Source organism: Pteropus medius, unplaced genomic scaffold (assembly GCF_902729225.1).
Source record: "Pteropus medius unplaced genomic scaffold, Ma_sr-lr_union100, whole genome shotgun sequence".
NCBI classification, from domain to species: domain Eukaryota; kingdom Metazoa; phylum Chordata; class Mammalia; order Chiroptera; family Pteropodidae; genus Pteropus; species Pteropus medius.
The window spans coordinates 3,027,337-3,045,779 of NW_024349801.1; the positions used below are offsets into that span (position 1 = coordinate 3,027,337).

At 52.2% G+C, this 18,443-nt stretch overlaps 2 protein-coding genes, 1 long non-coding RNA gene and 1 pseudogene across 4 annotated transcripts in view; 3 read left to right on the forward strand and 1 right to left on the reverse strand.

The window, feature by feature from the left end:
• Positions 1 to 2,030, forward strand: part of CA5A (carbonic anhydrase 5A) — a 75,763-nt gene extending 73,733 nt beyond the window's left edge. For both annotated transcript variants that reach the window (XR_005658587.1, XM_039888707.1), the window contains one exon: positions 1,146 to 2,030. Coding sequence is in view for 1 of the 2 variants with exons in the window: in XM_039888707.1 (XP_039744641.1) it covers positions 1,146 to 1,190 (45 nt within the window). In the remaining variant the exon portion in view is untranslated. The remainder of the gene's footprint in view (positions 1 to 1,145) is intronic.
• LOC120580969 (uncharacterized) lies at positions 861 to 979 on the forward strand (annotated as a pseudogene).
• Positions 2,031 to 4,862: 2,832 nt separating the features above from the next.
• The window catches only part of SLC7A5 (solute carrier family 7 member 5), a 42,981-nt gene continuing 29,400 nt past the window's right edge, over positions 4,863 to 18,443 (forward strand). Inside the window, exon 1 of the mRNA XM_039888710.1 lies at positions 4,863 to 5,421. Within this exon, the coding sequence (XP_039744644.1) occupies positions 4,878 to 5,421 (544 nt within the window). The 5' untranslated portion in view covers positions 4,863 to 4,877. The remainder of the gene's footprint in view (positions 5,422 to 18,443) is intronic.
• LOC120622909 (uncharacterized) overlaps positions 16,108 to 18,443 on the reverse strand; it is a 3,411-nt gene continuing 1,075 nt past the window's right edge. Inside the window, exon 3 of the long non-coding RNA XR_005658590.1 lies at positions 16,108 to 18,376. This is a non-coding gene — a long non-coding RNA (uncharacterized LOC120622909). The remainder of the gene's footprint in view (positions 18,377 to 18,443) is intronic.

Sequence of the window (18,443 nt, forward strand, 5' to 3'; positions counted from 1 at the left end):
ACCACCCCCAACCCCAGTTTTATTGAGATATATAGTTTGTTACCGGTGCTTAGATGTCTGTGTTGTATACAGTCCAGGGCTCCGTCCTTGGATCCCCCATAAAAGATTTGGACGGAGGTCCGATGCTCAGAGAAGAGAAACAGCAGGCAAAGAGTAGCAAGTAGAAGTGATTTATTAGGCAGAGTACACTTGGGAGAAATCCAAGTGGGCACATCAACAGAGGAATGAGGGAGGGCCCTGGGAAGTTGAGGGTCGGGGTTTATATGGGCCATCCGGTTTCTTTGTTCTCCTTCTGTCCCTCCCATCTTGAATGATATGACTTCCCCATGCCTTTCTCTGAACCTCGTACTCCTGGCCTGGGCATGTGTGGTGTGTGCCCGTAGATGGGAAGTCCTACGCCTCTGCCGTGGGGATTTTGAGGGTAGGCATATGCTCAGTTAACTACTTTTGCCCATACTGGTTGAGTACCCCCAGAGTAAGTTCATATAGTTGTTATCTGTAGTTAACTAACTATGGGGGGAACAAAGGAGGTGTCAGAAGTGCCAGGTGTCTTGCTTCCTATCTGGCTTCTGACCATGGGAAAACAAGGGAGTCACCTGAAGCCATCAGGTGTCCTGTTATATGCATTTTACTGCTAGACTTGTCTTGGGGCCTCGTTAACCCCTTAATGTCATTTTCCTCCAGCTCATGTCTACCTACTCTACCGAATTAACATATTGTATTAGTTTAACGTGTACAACATAAGGATTTGATATTTGTATACATTACGAAATAATCACCACGATGTCTACTTAACATCCATCACTTCGCATAGTTACCAATTTTTTCTTGTGACGAGAACTTTTAAAATATGTCCTCTTATCTATGGCCATGCTGCCCTGAACGCGCCCAATCCCATCTGATCTCAGAAGTTAAGCAAGGTTGGGCCTGGTTAGTGCTTGGATGGGAGACCACTTGGTAATACCGGGTGCTGTAGGAAAATAAAACGAAATGAAATGAAATGAAATGAAATGAAATGAAACATACTCTTTTAACAACTTTCAAATACACACTGCAGTATTGTTAACAGTTATCCCCAGGACTTATGAATTTTGTAACTGGGAGTTTGTACCTTTTGACTGACTTCACCATTTTCTTTCTCTCAGTTTTCTACAGCCCACATTTTGTCATCAGGATCTGAAAATCACTGAAGGTTTGGAGATTACAGATGAGAGTTCAGAAAGTGGACAGAAAAAGCTCGAAGGGCAGCTATTATATTGGCCTGATGTCCAACCTGTCTTCCGGCAGCTGGAGGGCCAAAGATGGCCTCACAGCCTCTGAGACTCCAAACAGGAAAAAAGGCTTACTAAAAGGGGTTATAACCTACAACTCCTACAAGAGATGCAGCTCTGCCAGGCTGAAGCTCCATGTGCATTTTCCTCCAGGGCGGTTCATCTTATACGAGGCCAATCCTCCCTGTTCCAAGAGGGTACATTCTCCCCCAGAAGAGGCAGTGGCCTCGAAGCCAAGTTACGCCTTCACCTGAGCAAGATGAACTGCCTTTTCTTCCAAAATGGTAGTTTCCCATATCTCAAAAAATGGACATGGAGTCCCAGCTCCACCACAGCGCCCCAAGAATCCTCCAAACGGGAACTTAGAATATTATACCCTATTATTTTGTTCATGATATATCATGAACATATTTTTCCAGAAAAGATTCTTTCGCACTTTGATTTTTAATGATTATACTGTATTCTATCATGTGGATATAACAACTTTTACCAAAGCCAATCTGTTGGACATTTGGTTTATTTCCAACATTGGCTATTATAAGCTATAATAAATAACCATGTAGCCAAAACCACAGCATATTCCTTATTTTCTTAGAGAAATTCCTAGAAGTGGAATTACTGGCCAGATAGGACAGACAGTTTTTAGGCTCTTGACAGAAACTCCCAAACTCCCCACTACAGAACTGTTTGCGATATTCTCTGCACCAGCCCTGGTGAGAATAAATGGCACAACTTTTAATGAATTACTAGCTAGCTCTTAAAAGACCACTGTTGAGTGAGCGGTTGATTTGAACGTTTAAGAACAAAAAGCTCCTTAATGATTCTACCAGTAGATGGCACTCTTTGCTAAGATAAGTCAGATTTCAGGTAAAGCATTTCAGGGACTATTCAATTTGCATCAGGGAAATCAGATATATACAAACAAAACAAATGTGCAAGAGGAAATCTAGGACTTTATATGAAAACTAACCGACATTAGTGGCACAACAGTGGGATCTTGGGATCCCGTGGGATCTTGAAAACACTCCTGGGATATTGCCGCCCTTCCAGCCATTAAGGTCTCCTGCAGCTTCTCAAGAACCCTGCGTGGGAGACACCTACATTCCATGTGCGCGTGCATTCTTCCCACCTCCCTTGTTGATTCTCACTCCTGGAAAGCAGGATTGGACCAGCCTGGTTCCTTCTGACCATCTCTCTGGGTCCTTGGCTGATCGTGGCTGTAATTTTACACTTCCACGTGCGATACTGATCATCTCTCCCTGTTGCTGGAGGTGGCGTTCCCTGTCAGGTGCCTGGAGCCCAGGGTCGTGGCCAGCGCAAGGAACACATCCTGTAGGTGTTGGCTGCATAAATCCAGGCCAAAGTGTTTGGGACCTCACCTTAGAGCTTTGCCAAATGATCCCCTTCCTTGCAAAACTGAAATCTGTCCTGAGATTGTCAAGTCTTAGCTGCTATAAATGACAGAAACTTAATACTCTAGAGGTGAATAAACCACAGGAAGAAGGACGGAAGAATGACTAAAAGTACACATAGGTTCAGGGGTCGTCATTCAGGATGTGGTTCCAGTTCACTTACTGGTGAAAGTTACATCACTCTGCTTAGCCTCAGTTTCCTTATCTGCAAAACGGCTCTAATAATTGTTGTGGCGCGATCAATTCTAAGACCCATGGAGCCAATTGAGGTGAATTGTGAGCTTTTATTAGCTGGCCGGCGACTGACTCTCTACCACGCAGGGTCAGAGGAGATCAGCCCCGAGCTTCCAGAGGAGGCAGCTTATAAAGCTTAAGACCATATCCTATGGTCTTCTGAACAAGCAAGCAAGCAGATTACAGAAATCAAATGTTGGCTGTAAACGTCTTACACAAAGACAAATGTTTCTGGGGAACTCTTAGATCAAACAGGGCCTAGCAGGCAGTTTTGTTATCCGCATCCTGGTGGTTGTCAGTGCTTTCCTGGGAGCTGGCGCTGGAAGATATCACTTCCCTGTGACTGCTTTATTGGAAAGTTTTTCACTCCTAAATAATAGCACCTGCTCTCTTAAATAAGAATTTGCACTCCAAGGGCTCGGCATAGTCCCTGGCACCCAATAAGGGTTCTGTAAGTTTGCTTGGTCATTGCAGTCCAGTCTCCTGCAAAGCAGCACCCTCCGAAAGGACACTGGGAAGAACAACAATGGAGTGATTTGCTATTACCCCAAACCACTAATTAAGACATTTTGCAAGTTAGTATTTGTGTTGTGTGACCTGGCTGCCAATTATTTCAATCCGTTCTAACATTGCAGAAGAAAGCCTGGCATGCTGGTGGGTGGGGGTGAGGGGTTCTATGGCCGGGCAGGGAGCGGGGTGGTGGTGGTGGTGCGGAGTGCAGAAGGTCCAGAATGACATGCCTTGGCTATACTCCCCAAGGCAAGACTCTTTTACGTTTTTTCCATGTTCACATATCAGTTTAATCAGCAAGTATTTTGGATTCTTTCTTGTTTCCAGGCCTGGGGTAACTGGTCATCCTGCACTCCCTCTCTTATTTCTGACCACTATCTCTAGCTACCTGGCCACCCTTCTTACCTCAGGCACCTTTCATGTTCTTCAAGAATAAGAGGTTAAAGCCCCTTCACCTGCAGCTGCCTTTGAATTCCCAAGCTAGATTTGAAGGCTGGGATTCTCAGGGTGCTCTTTCAGGAAATCCCCCATTTTGTCAATTTAACTTAGCTTATGCAAATTCCTGGTTTCTCAAAGCCTGTTTCACTGCTTCCTTGAATGTAGCTCTAGCAAGTTTTCCCTTGGGATAAAACAGGAATTTCTGAGCCCAGGAATGAGCTCAGAATGTGGCTAAGGCGCTTCCCCTTCTCTGAGCTCGGGCTCACTAAGCCCTTTGATTCAGTACCCCGGGCCCCAGCTGGATCACCCAAGAGGGGCCGTTTTGATCCTCTTCATACCTCCCAGCTCCCCGGATGAGCAGACTGTGGGGACCCTACCACCTCAGCCCATCTGGGACTGAAGCCCGCGTCCACTGGGCTTAGGCCCACCAGGTGGCAGACAGGCCTTCTCTGAGGCCGCCCCAAAGTCACCCTTTCCAGCGCTGTAGCTCCCGGCCGGCCCCGCTACAAAGCCTACTCTCAGCCAGGGTTGCGTTCGGGCCCACACGGGCGGCGGGGTCCCCGATTATGCGTTCAGGGCCACCGCGGACGTAGGGCTGGGGAGACAAGAGAGCTGGTGAGGAAGGCGCGGGGCCATCGCTCCACCCTCTCAGTACCACGCGGGCCCGGGAGGTCCTACAGGGTGGGTAAGAAGAGGTCAGGAACCTGCACGTGCGCCGAGGCCCTGGGCTAGGGGGCGGGGCCTGGTGGGCAGGGCCTGGTGGGCGGGCTGGGCGGTGACCGCGGGGCGGGCGAACGAGCCGGGCGGGGTCGGATGGCGACAGGTAAAAGCCGGCGCCCTAGCGGGGGGGGGCGGAGCGGGGGGCGGGCGGGGCAGGGAGGTGGGCGGGGCCTGGCGGCGGAGGGGCGGGGCCCGAGAGCTGCGTAGAAAAGCTCAGGCGGAGAGCCCCGACAGCGGATTCTATAGGCGGCGGCGCGCGCCTCGTGTCTTGTCTGACTCGCGGCGCGGCAGCATGGCGGGCGCGGGCCCGAAGCGGCGCGCGTCGGCGGCCCCTGCGGCAGCGAAGGAGGAGGAGGAGCGGCAGGCGCGGGAGCGGATGCTGGCGGCGGGGAGCGCGGACGGCGCGGAGGGCGCGGGGGGCGAGGGCGTGACAATGCAGCGCAGCATCACGCTGCTCAATGGCGTGGCGATCATCATAGGCACCATCATCGGCTCCGGCATTTTCGTAACACCCACCGGTGTGTTTAGAGAGGCGGGTTCGCCCGGGCTGGCGCTGGTGATATGGACTGTTTGTGGCATTTTCTCCATCGTTGGCGCTCTCTGCTATGCGGAGCTGGGCACTACGATCTCCAAGTCGGGCGGTGACTATGCTTACATGCTCGAAGTCTACGGTTCGCTGCCCGCCTTCCTCAAGCTGTGGATCGAGCTGCTCATCATCCGTCCCTCCTCGCAGTACATCGTGGCGCTCGTCTTCGCCACCTACCTGCTCAAGCCGCTCTTCCCCACCTGCCCAGTGCCCGAGGAGGCTGCCAAGCTCGTGGCCTGCCTCTGCGTGCGTGAGTACCTGCGGGGGACCCGGCCCGAGCGGGGTGGGGGGAAGCGGGGCGAGCCGCGTGCCCGCATGCCCCGGCCATTCCGAATCCCCAACCATCCCCGCAGCCCAAGACCATCCACGAACTCCTGGGCCATCTATCTTCACATTCCAGGGCCATCCCGTATCCCTAGGCTATCCCCGCAGTTCTGGTCCCAGAACCCACGTGCGTTTCATTCATTCCTTTGCACATCACCTTGGGAATTCCGCAGGGACGCAGATAGCCCTTCCCGGAGCCTCTGACGGGTTTTTCACTTTCCCACTTAGTTCATTGATATCCGTTGGGGCTGAGTAATTTCCTCTGCTTCTTGCAAGGCACCCACAAAGAGTATGCGAAAAATCGGATTTCCTGTTTGAGCCTTCTATTGCTGTATATGGACAAAAAAATTGTAGTTAAAATCCCATTCATTTCAGTTCTTCGAACCAACTTAGGAATCAGCAGAGGCCAACTCATACAAAAATCATAGTAATAAAATGCAAGTTAATCTCGTATGTATTAGGATGGGTTTGGAGGTCCCCAAGTTGTGCAGACAGCCATTTGCCATGGTCCTACTGATGGTGGGCACAGTCCTTGTATGTTGGTGGGCACGGCCCGGGTATGTTGTTGGACACAGTGTTACGTAAAATTCCTCCCCCCGCCAGAGACCAAAGAAAGAGGCTGACAACTCCATCATTACATCAAGAAGTTTATGGAGGGAATTTACATATGAGGCGCTTCTGGGCAGCAGCAAGAGGACATGAATATTCTCGGGACTGTGTGGCGGGACGCTGAAGAATTATAGGATAAGGCGGGATGGATAGGATTATGACCCGCTCCAGATAAGGGGGAAACACCTTACCTACTTGTCCAGGAAGCAGCATTTTCCTAGACCAGCATGTCTGGTCCCCTCCATAGGTGAGGAGTCAGACAGTCTCTGAGGGAAATTATGGCACATAATCTCTCTTCTGGCCCAAATCTGGCACAAAGGTCTGGCAGTGATCAGGCCGCGGTCCCAGTCTCTCTTCCACACTACAGTGTTAGTATGTTGGTGGACACCGTCCTGTCCTCGTATGTTCTTCACCCATGAGTGAGCCGAGCCAGAGAGAATTGCTGCTTTGCAAACAGTTTTCATGTGGAATTTCAGGAAAAAAATCATTTGTACCAAATGTCAAATGCCATGCGATTTTTTTTTTCTTTTTGGCTTTTGGCAGTTTTTCCATCTACCACTTGGCCAACCTCTAGGGAAGCTTGCAAGATGGAAGTATCTTGCTTTCAGAGCTGCCACCTGATTTGAGGATTTGCCCAAATCTCACTCATGCACATAAGTACGGAGCTAGCAGGGTACATTCATGGATTCAGGTCCTAGCCATGAAACTCAGGGACTGCAGTTACTTGGAGTGGCTTCTGCCTGGCCATGCCTGCTGGGGCTGCTGGGCTTGTGGACCAACTTTCTTGCATCATTCTCACTGTGGAGTGGGGCAGGTATTTCAGAACTCTGAGGCACTCTGAAAAGTGGCGTAGCATATTCCAAAGGCAGAACATAGTGCAGTTCCGTTTGGCTGCCTGAGGTCACATACTTTCCTGAGACCCTGAACAACTAGTCATGCCAGGTGAAAGAACAGTATTTGCCTCCTTTTGGCGGGGTGGGGTGGGGGTGGGGTGGGGTGGTGGTTTCAGTGATGTAGCTCAGCTTTAAAAAACTTAGGTCCAAATCAATGAATAGTCATAGCAATAGTCGATGTGCCTGAGAATAGGAAAGCTTGTGGCTTCTGGTGAGCTTTGAGATGAGGGTTTTATGGGGTGATGCATTGCACTGAGCTAAGAAAAAGCCCCTTTAAAGGCAAGATGACTTTGTTGGGTTGTTTTGTCATTAAGAGAATTTTAATTGTCTAATTTTCATCCGCGCTAGATATGATATAATGTTTGGGCCTAGTACGTAATGAAATAGGTAATATCTTTAAAGGACCCTCTCTCTCGTCTTTAAAAATGGATCCCTTTTTAAACTTTTGGGTTTATGTAGGTAAATCCTCAGGTAGATTCTAGAAGGGCTATAATTGAATATACCCCGGCCAGAGCTCCGGGTCACTTGCAGCATTGCGGGCTCAGCAGGGAGAGTTAAGTCAGTAACACACCTTTTGGTAGGATTGAGGGTGGCACTGGTCATGTACTGATTGGCCTTTGTAGCTGTTTTTCTCAGAACCACCTGTGTGAATGTGATACACACATATGTATGTGTGCAGCTTCTGGTGGAAAGAGGATGTTCAGTAACGGAGGTGCGCCATCTGCAAGAGTGAGCTCTAGTTTAGAGCCTAACACCCTCTGGAGAGGGACATGGCTTGTCCAAGGCTACAGAACTCAGCCAGCCGGACTGGCATGGCTGCTCTCACTCAGCACAGGGAAAGGCATGATTGTCTAAGAGGGGGCCTGGCTTGCCCGTGTAGGGGGCTTCTGAGAAGCCAGTGAAAAGCCACAGAAAGTTCTCGAGTGTTCTTTAATTAATCCACAAAAGCTGGGTTCTAGAATTTCTCCTAAGAAGAGAATGGGTGCCCTGCACCACTTCTTGGAGATATTCCTGCAGCGGTGATGTGCCCCAAAGTGGCTTTCGGGGCAGCCTGTGCTGGTGTCCCACAACAGGACCCTGGATCGCCCTCTCCAGCACTGTGTCATGGGTCTGGAGCACAGTTCTCGTTTTGCTGGTTGGTATTTTCAGTCCCCTGGGCACGTCCCACGACTTTCTTTCTGCTTGTGAAAAAATTGTGTTGTGAAACGGGTTGGCGTTGGTGCTTAAAATGATCCTGGGGACAATATAAATGGGAGGGGAAAAATCCCTTTTCTTGTAGGTCTGACATAGAAATGATGAGATGGGCCATTTCATAGCGTGGCTCTGGTATTTTACCTTTTTAAGGAGTCAAAGATCAAAAGCTATTTCCATAATAACTCTCCACAGCCATGTAGGATTTGGTATGCGACTTGGTTTACATGGATTATTTATCTCTTAACGATAACTTGTTAGCATTTGCTTGAAATTCGGATGAGTCTGGGTTTTGTGTTTGCTGCAAAAGTCACTCAGGCTGGAGTTGAGTTCTCCTTGGCTGGGTTTGCCTTGGACAGTTTATCCTCTCTCCCTGAGCCACTTTCTCTGTAAAATGGAACAGTGGGGGCCTGGGCTGGAGGCACAGGTGAGGGCCAGCCCAGGGTAGGATCCCGTATGTGGGAGTGGCCGTGGTGCGGAAACACAACTGTGGCCTAATTGGTTCTTTATCTCAGAGAAGCAGCACTCAGGAGGAGTCTGAAAGGGCTCACTTCTCCCTCTGCTGAGTCGTGGAAAAGGCTTGGAGCCTGTCCAAGGCCTGTTGTCTCCTGCCCAGGACGTGTAGGTGTCAGGGAAGTGGCTGCAGACGGCTGGTCATCTGCCCTCCTCTTTCCCTCTCCTAGTTGGGTGGAGGGCGAGACCATGCCTGCTGGGACAGCCCCTGCACTCAGACACGCAAGTTACTGGGAGCACTCGGTGGTTTGCTGGTGGTCGAGAGTGGGACTCTGGGGCACCAAGTGCCCTTCCTGGGTGGTGGCCCCTTGGGAGGTCTGGAGAGCACTTTCTGCCTTCTCATGGAGATGGATGAGGTGGCCAAGACTCCCCTAGACTGAGTTAGCTCCCGACCATGACCCTACTTGGGCAGATCGGCTGTTGTTCCTCTGGAGACCCGTGACCAGAGATACTTTCTACCTGGTGTCAGATAAAGAGCCTACGCTGTGCACGTGGACAGACCTGAGTTCTGTTTCAAGCAATTCACAGAGACCTCCAGGCTTCAGTTTACATATATGCGAAACGGAGACTTGTCACAGCCCTGCCTGGGTGTTTGTGAGGACTTTAGGCCATGGCGTATCTGATGATGGCACGCATGGTGGCTGTGACTTTTTCTCCACATGCCCTCCATCTGGTGTTTGCTTGTAACATCTCGAGCTGCCCCGGAACTTGCTTTTTTCTGGTTTAGAGAAAAGAAAAAAGAGGGTATAGAGAAAGAGGGAAAAAGCCAGAGGCGCATGCCACATTTCCTTTTGGGGTCTGAGCAGATGAGATGCCCATTGCACACCTGTCAGCCCTGCCAGACTCACGGGCTTTGGGGGGTTGGGGGAGAGAAATGCCATCCTGCTATCAGCTCCTCCGAGGTGAGGGTGAAAGGCATGGATGAGGTGTGGGTTTGGTGTCTGTGGGTTGAGCCATGGCCAGTTGACTTACAGATAAGTTGGTCAGTTGGGATGATGTCCAGAGAGGGGAGGGGAGACCATGGCGGCACCCCTGTCCCCCATCCTTCCAGCTACTTGGCTTGTCTCCAGTAGCACTGACTGGGCAGTGACCTCGCTCCTGGGGGTGTGGGACCCCACACAACATAGCCATCACTGTATCCCTGACACTCCGACCAGGCCTGTCACAGTGAGGCCTGTGTAACAACTCTCACCTAATTCAAGGTGTCTGGCTGCCTGCCAGCCACCAGGACTGAGCCTCTTGGTACATGAGGCAAAGGCTTTTGAGTGTTTCCAAAGAGCTGGTAACCCCAGAATCATAAGCCATGAGCTCAATGCAGACAATAACCCAGTAATTAGCACTGAAATCTGACTTGTCTGGCAGACATGAAAGTGCTCTAGCTGCTGGAGCGAGTCAGGCCAAGTCACAGGACTGGAACTGAGGCCTGTCGGGTCCCTCACAAAAGCATTTGGCCCCCGAGGAAGGTAGGAGATGCTGGCAGGCATTTCTAACCCTTTTTCCTTGGGTCATGGCTTCCTTTGATATTCCCATGGAATGTGCAGGCTCTGCCTAGAAACGTGTACTTGGCATGTTTGCTCCAAACCGTGGTCATGGGGTGCTCAGGCTTCCTAAGGTCCTGGGCCAGGTTGGAAGCCACTCCCACCCCCGAGAGAGGTACCCCATCATGGCAGAAGCAGACCTGACGTTTTCTAGCTAGTACCCTTGGATTCCTTTTTTCCCACATGCTCTGTGCCCTAGCCCGTGAAATCAGTGTTGTCATCCTCATTTTATGGCTGGGGAAACTGAGGCAGAGGTGGGCTGGGAGCACACACAGACTATACATCTTCCTCCGCACTGACCCGCCTTTTGTCATCAGCTGTGTTGGGGACAAGTGGTCATGTCTGTGGCGAGGGTGGTGGGCGCCAGGGGTCTGGGATGATGTCAGACACCACGTCCAGGCATCTGGTTGGCTGTGGCAAGGACACGCGTGGACCTGTGGTTCATCCACGTCCCGGACTCCCAGGAAGCACTTTTCCCCGACTGTGGGCCACTAGACTCCATATACACATTTCATTTTTCTATGGGAGTCACGTTGCAAATGAGCATACAGAGCAGGTGGACTTTTAGCTGCCCCATGGGTTCTAGCTGCCCAGTGGCCATAGAACCTGTCCTGTGGCCACACTGGCCTCCAGTTCTTGTCCCCTCCTTCCATGACTCACAGCATATACCGGGGGCCAGGGAGGCCATGTGATTCCACAGCCCCAGCTGGTGTCACCTTCCCGGCCCTTGTCTGGATTGTGGCTGGGGGAGTTGCCCAGAGTGCACCTGTTCCCAGCCTTGGGCTTTGCCCCATCCTGTCCCTACCAACAAAGACTGCTGTCCAGTCTAGCAACTGCTTGGCTCTGATAGTTGGGGGTCCATCTATATCATGGCATAAGGCCCCCACCTAGCTCTTTGCTCAACCCCAGCAGGATGCTGAATTCTTTCTATTGCTCAGAAGAGTGGGCTGAAAAGCCAGGCAGGGCATTTCTCGGGGCTGCACCCACCCCTCCCCACAGTGGGTTTTGGGAAGAATTGTCACTGACTTCCCGTTCGGGCTCTGGGAGCATGATCCATGCAACCTGATCCATGCTCTGAGTCACTCTAACCTTGGTTGCTTGCTGACATCTGTCGCTACTGAGCCCTGATCATCTGAGTTGCTCAAAGGATAGCCAATACAGGACCTAGGCCACCGCCTTCAGACAAAAGCCCTGTGGTCCAGTGTGACCCTCTGGCCAGCCCAACACTTTGTCCTTGTTTGTGTGAGCTGCTAAAGACTGACACAGGATTCAGCCCTCGGCATGCATATAAGCTGTGGAGCTGTGTCTTTACCTGTTTCTCTTCTGAGGGACCCAGTTAGCCTGATCAGCTGGAAGGCCAGGGTTGCTGTAGAAAGCCTGAGCAGGGCCCTGGCTCTATCCCTCAGGCTCTGAGTCCTTGGACTGTGGGACACGGTCCGGGTGCTTGACTTCTCTGGGTCGGTATTTTAGAGCCTGGAGCAGGGCAGGGGTGGATGGGTTGTGCCGACAGAGGTTGTGTGAGTCAGCCATCCAATCCCGGCAGGGGTCAGGTATCAGAGGGACTGTCCAGGAATCCACAACAGAGCAGTTTTGCCTGGAGAGGGGAACAGAGGATGCCCTGGGGAACCAAGAGCTACAGCCCTCCAGGTGCCGAGAGGAGGCTGCAGGTACGCCAAGTGTAGTGGCGGGAGGTGGGGCCTGGCCGGAGCCACTTCCGGTGGGTCTGGGTGCCCTACTCAGTCACACTTGTGTGTTACTGGTCTGGTGGGTGTTCTTTCAGAACCCCTCAGTGCTGAGGGAAAGGACTGGAGGTGGGTGTGGAGTGGGGGAGCCCAGGAGCGGCAGTGGGTAGAAAAGGTTTCCCCTGAGGCCAGCCTGTTCCAGGAGGGACCATCTGCTGGCTTGGGCTGAGGGGGCCAAGTTCGGGAGTCTGAGAAAGAAGCTGAACCAGAGTTTGGTTAACTAGCATTTTGTTCCAGTGGATTGGTGGGGACAGGCAGTTCAGCTCATCGCTGCTGAGGCACAGAATTGGAATGTGAGGGTCTGTGTCCTGCCTGGTCACAGATAAACAAACGGGTGTTGTGAGTGTCCTCTAGTCATAAAGGGAGGGGCTTCTCTGCAGTGAGCCCATTTCAGAACATGAGGGAGGGGGCCGTAAGCCTTCAGTGTCTTCCAGGATGGCAGGGCTTGGTGAAGTCCAGTGCTGTCATGTTCATATGAAGACCCCGTACTGGGGTGTCAGAGCTGGGGCTATGGAGCAGAATGGGGACTGGGCCCTGCCCTGGGGTGGCCTCACCCAGTAGGAGGGAGATGTGAACACACACGTTCTGTAGCTCAGGTCAGGTGTAATGAGGCGTGGAGGCTGGGGAGCTGGGGGCCATCTGGCCTGCCTGCCCAGGGTGCTTGGCGCTAGCACTCATGGACACTGCTCCCTGCAAGTCCTGTGTGAGAAACTCTTAGCCCAGATACCTGTTCAAGGTCCCACTCCAGAATGACAGTCTGGTTTAGAGATGTGGGACAGTGTCCCCCATACACCTATCCCCTCCTTTTCAGGGGTTCCCAGTAGACTTGCATCTTAGGCATGCTTATGGTGAGTGGGGCCCTACGGGGTTCGTCCTCATTGGTGAGTCTCAGCCCTGGCCGTACCTTGGAATCACCTGGTTCGGACTAATGCCCAGTCTCCTCCCCCAGACCCAGCAAAGTGGGAGCATAGTGCAGGTCAGGGGGCTTGGGTGGAGCTTCTCATGGGCAGTCAGGATCGAAGACCCTGATTGAGTAGCCACAGCATACTCAACCAGAGGGGGACTTAGGAGACCTAGACGTCCTTACACCACTCTCCTGGTGACAGCTGCGTGACTTTCAGCAAGTCGGACAGCCTCTCTGAACTCCGTTTACAACTATCAATGAGAGTGTTGGGTTGAATGCTACACATGTCCCCTACCCCTCAGGTACAGCGACTGCAGACGGGTTTCTCTGCTTTTTCTTCTTTATTAGTATAACTGCTGGAGGAACAGAGGGTTTAGGGTGGGGCAAGAGTTTCCAGGCCACAGATGTACGCATATATCTGCATTTAGCCAGCAATGGAAATACAGTCTTATCTGTTTTCAGCAGATCGTCACACTTAGCAATGACCAGTCAGATTAATACTAATCCTTGGTGGGGTGCCAGATGCTGTGTTTCTATAACTCAGCCACAGAGCAGATGGCAGGCAGTATTCCTATTTAGTGGATGAGGAAATAGGCTCAGACACACTAAGTAACCTGCCCAAGGTCACACAGCATGGCAGAACTTCGAGAATTTCAGTCCTGGCTATTCTTGGGCTTAGGAGGCCCTTTGGGAAGTTGCCTGCTTTCCAAGACTCTTGCTTCCAAAGAGCTCTGTAAAGAAGGGAGTCACTATTTATGGGGTTTCCTGCTTACCCCAGGACTCAGGGTGTTGGCAGATTTTAGAGTTGACTAAATCTGCCTCTCTCTGGCGTGTTTTGAAATGAATGTGTCAGCCCTGTTCTAGACGCTTGCCGACACCACCACCCTGGGCTGGGGTGAACTCTGTGTGGTCAGGCCTAACCCAGACCCGGTTAAAATGGGAACGTGTTCCAGGACTGGTCACAGGGAATTTGAAAATGTAATGCTAACCTATTAGTAATTTCTTTTGGAAGAAATCAGTGACTCAGAGGTGGGGGAGGGGCATGAGGGCCTGTGTCCACCACCTCCCCGCCCTGGACTGCAAATTTCATGTCTTGCTTCTCCCATGGGTGGCAGCCTCTTGAATTGGAGCACCTCTCTTTGCTCCTAGGGAGACTGGAATCCAACCTGAACAACTCCCTCCCTCTGGGAATTGCTTCATTTTCCCTCAGTGGCCAGCGGTGGGAATGTGGGTGGGTTTAGAGCCTCTGTTGACCTGAACTGCTCAGCGTTTTAGTGCATCCTGGAAGTGAGGTCAGTCTTCTCACGTGGTTTGGGTTGTCAGGTCACACACATTTGTTTTCTTGGAGCCCCGTAGAGGTGACTTCTGTACTGTGAAGTCACCCCCTGGTACTCCAAGTGGGATCCCCAGATCAGCAGCTGCAGCATCCCTGGAAACAGGTCAGAAAGGCAGATTCTCAGGCCCCCAGAGGACTGACACAACTGGGTGTGAGACCCCATCTGTCATTAGGAGTGAAGAAAGTGTCAAGAAATGAAGAAATGTTAGGATGCAGAGGCACAGGCCATCGTGGGGGGCCTTGCCTGGGGTGGGGCTGACTGTGGGGAGGCAGCTCACACTGAGCCCAGAGGACATCTGGACTTTAAGGAGTCAGGGAGGAGGGTGCTGAATAACAAGCCCCGCGACCGACCATCGAGTGCCCACAAAACCTTGGGTCCCCTGTGTGTGCTGGGTGGATTTAGACGAATAAGACTAAGGCAGGACAAGAACCCACAGAGTGACTGGACACCCTTCAGTGGTCAGCCCTGTTGGGAGCTGCTCTCCCAACCAGCAGGGCCACACCATCCTGTGCTTTTGGTACCTGAGCAAGGCCGTGGTCAGTGGCTGCCATCCTAGGAGCCAGCCCACCTGCAGCCAGGGCTCAGGCTCCAAATGCCCAGTGAGTGCTGCAGTGTTTGACAGGTGGGGGCCAGGCTCCAAGTTATTAGGCTGACCGGCTGCCTGGGCCCGGGTCTCAGGCCAGCTTCGGTGCCAGTGGTCAGTGGGTGCTGCTCTCTGGTGTGGTGCCAACTGCTGCCCCGGATAAGCCCGGGAGACCAGACTGGTGGAGCTTCCTGGAATGGATACAGCCTACCAGCCACTTCCTCTCTGTCTCGGGGGGCCTGCGGCAGAACTCTGGGTCAAATTATGCTCATTTGCTTGGCACCTTGCCACCCCTCCCTCCACCCTCCGGCCAGTTTCTGAGAGCCGGACCCCACCTGTGTGAGACAGCATTGCTCATAGGTCTCAAACTGTTTTTGCCCCAAGAATTGGCCCTATTTATGAGGACCCTAAAACCACATGCAGAAGCACTTGATTTTTCAGAGACTCGTTTGAGGAGCCCAGCAGCAGCAGCTTCTTGTTAGGACTCAGTAGTGAGGTTCTAGGCTCTGGGGCTCCTAACCGTTGGCCCTGCCTGGAACCCAGATGTTAACCTGCCCCTGTCCCCTTCCTCTTCCCTTTCGCCCTAGGGGAGATGTTCCCTGCAGGGCCTCACCTGGGGATGGGTCGGGTCAATTGCTGCAGCCCCCTGGGGGCTCTTTTCATTGGAGATATGGGACAGATTTTCTGTGAAGAAGAGGCTAGCCGGTACCCAGGTGCTGCAGTTATGGATGGTCCTGTTGGGCTTGTCACCACTTTCCTCTGATGTTTGACCTTGAGTCAGCAGTGTGAATGAGGGGCATAGAGTCAGCCTGCCATCTCCAGGTGCGCTGAGAGCACTGAATGAGTGAGTCTGAGTATACAGCTGGTGCTCATATATTGCTCTTGCTGCTGGGATCATTGCTGGTTTTGTTTTCTGTGCTCACACAATCTTGAAGTGACACCACGGTCACCTGGCCTGATAAATTCCATCAGGGTTTTTTCCTCAGTTGGGGAGGGAAGAGGATTTTGGTGAATTATTTTGTAGTTGTTTGTGTGTGCGCGTGCATATGCACACGCGTGCATGTTTGGTGTTTTTAAACGAAAACAGGCTCCTCTTGCATTTCAAGCCTTCCCTTTTGAGCGAGACACCCAGTGAGCACGACGTAACCTAAAGCTGTAAAACTAGCAGAAAATAGCTGATGTCATTGTCTGTAGAAGTCAGACCTGGGGGCGGAACCCCGACAGTGGGGAGAGTTATCAGGAGGTGCACAGTTAGGGGGCCTGGAGACTAAGACGGTCGGATTAGGCTAGGGAGAGGGGCCTTTGGGTGCTGCTCAGATAACCTACCTCTCTGAGGCAGAGGCCAAGGCCAGGAGGAGGCTGGTGACATGGGTGTATGTCAGGGGTGAGTGCTCCTACCCACTCGGCACTTTCTCATGCACCACCATGCCATTATAAAGTGGGCATGATGGGGGCCCCAACCAGATGGTGAAGCAGAGAAATTGAGAGGTCTTTCGAGTCACAGTGGTTGTGGAGACCTTCAAGATACACTGTGCTCAGGGTCGGGGAGAATCCCGGAGGCACTACCCTAGGGGCTCCTGAGAAATAACAGATCGAGGTGGGGAGCCCTTGCGTCATCGAGCTTGTGCTCAGCCAGTGTCCTCGGCCCTTGTAGCCCTTTGGGGATATGCTGCCCTTGGGGTCTGCAGATGAGGAATCTGAACCGAGTAGCCTAGTCATTCAGGCTGGCAGGAGTTGGAGCTCATGGCTGGGCTTTAACTATGACCAGGTGTCCCCTGAGGCCAGGCAGTGAGAGCAGGAGGCGCAGCTGAGGGGCCTTCCTTCCTTCACTGGGAAACACTTCCTGCCTTTGAGGTGCACTGGACATGAGGATGGGGATATAGGTGGAGCCACAGCCGGAGGAGGAGGTGGGAGCTGGCGGGTCGAGCCCCCGGTGCAGCCCCGGCTCCTTTGCTGAGGTTGAGCTGGATGCCCCTGCCAGCCAGCTGAGTGAGTCATGTTACAGCAGGATAAGGATGGGGACAGACAAAAATCTGAAGGACGGGCTTCCGTTTTAGCTTGGGCCTGTGAAATGAACCATCCGTACCCAGCCAGAGCCAATTTCTGTCCAGAGGTTGCTGGGTTTTATCTCCTTGGTCCCAGCTGTTGTGGAACTTGGGTGCAGCCATGCCTACCTAGGGGTGCTGGCTCAGGGAACCCCGGAGAGGGCTGGCTTCTAGCCAGGGTGCCCTCCTGACAGCCGCCCCCCTTTATCAGCCTGCTCTTTGGCTGGTGCCCTGGTGTGCCCCATTCTCTCTCTGACTACAGCACAAGTACTTTCTCCTAATCTCCCTTCCTAGAGAGGCTGGGGGTTGGTAGTGATGGTGACAACAGCAGCAAATCCTCCTTACTTCGCCTTACACCCAGGGCCTCCCAGTGTGCCCATCAGCCCCCATCCTGCAGGTATGGAAACAGGATTGGAGAAGTTGGGCATCTTGCTCAGGTGGTAGAGCTTAAAGCAGGCAGCTGAGCTTCAAATCCAGTTCAGTGACTACCTTCCAGAACTGCTTTTGTTAAAGCTAAGAGACACTGCATCCTGTTGGATTCATTTATTTCCTTAAGATTCTATTTCATTTTGAAATATTTTGGAAAAGGAACATTAAGAACAATAAAGCACTTGTTTACTCACTGACCAATGAAAATGAAAATTTTATTACATGTTTCGGTTCTTCTTTTTGTAAAGAAATATGTATTATAAAGTTCCTTTGTTCTGTGATCTGGTCCTTTCCCCTTCCAGAATGCGGACTGCCAGCCCGCCCTGCCTGTCCACGATCTGGATATATTTAATGTCTGGAGCCAGAGCCGCAACCGTGGAGCGGCTCTCCAATACCTGCTGGGCAGGGCTCAGCACTTTCTGGCCGGGAACAGCTGGGTTGGATCTTGGATTGGGCAGGGTTGTGTGCAAAGCCTTTGTGCCCTTTGTTCCCAATGGAGGGGCATTGGGGTGGCAGAGGAGAGGCCCTGGGCCTTTGTTCCACCCTATTGACAACTAAGACCTCCTTGGTATCAGTGACCACAACAGTAGGAGAGCCCACAGGCTGGGGGCTCTGGGTAAGCTGCCTCCCCTTCCTGGAGCCTCAGAGTCTTCATCTGAAATGGAGAGCTCCCCCTTCTCACTGCAGGCTAGAGAGACCCCAAATGGAGTGAGGCGAGCAGAGGTGACAGAGCTGGCTGCATTCAGTGCTGGCAGTGCCACTCTGGTTTCTATATCTAGTGGCCAAATGCCCACTGTGAGGAGAGGACCAGCTTGCTGGAGGCTAAAGGTGGGTAGGACTGGTGGCAGCAGGAAGAGCTGCCAGGAGGTGCTGTGAGCATGGCCACACCTTCCCTGCATGCCCTGCTTTCCTCAGGGCATGAATGGAGAAGTGATGCAATCTGCAGGCCTCTTGCAGCATCCAGAATGCTGTGTGCTTCTGGGAGGAGGGGCCTGAGGCACTTGGTTCAGGATTGTCATTCACTCATAAGGAAATGTCCCAAAAAAAGCCTCCGGACTCGCCCTCCCTCTGTGTAGAGGCTTCCTGTGCAGAGGCACCTAAGTGCAAGAAGAAACAAACTGGACCAGAGAGCACTAGACTGGAAGCGTTTCCCTGGGAGCCCAG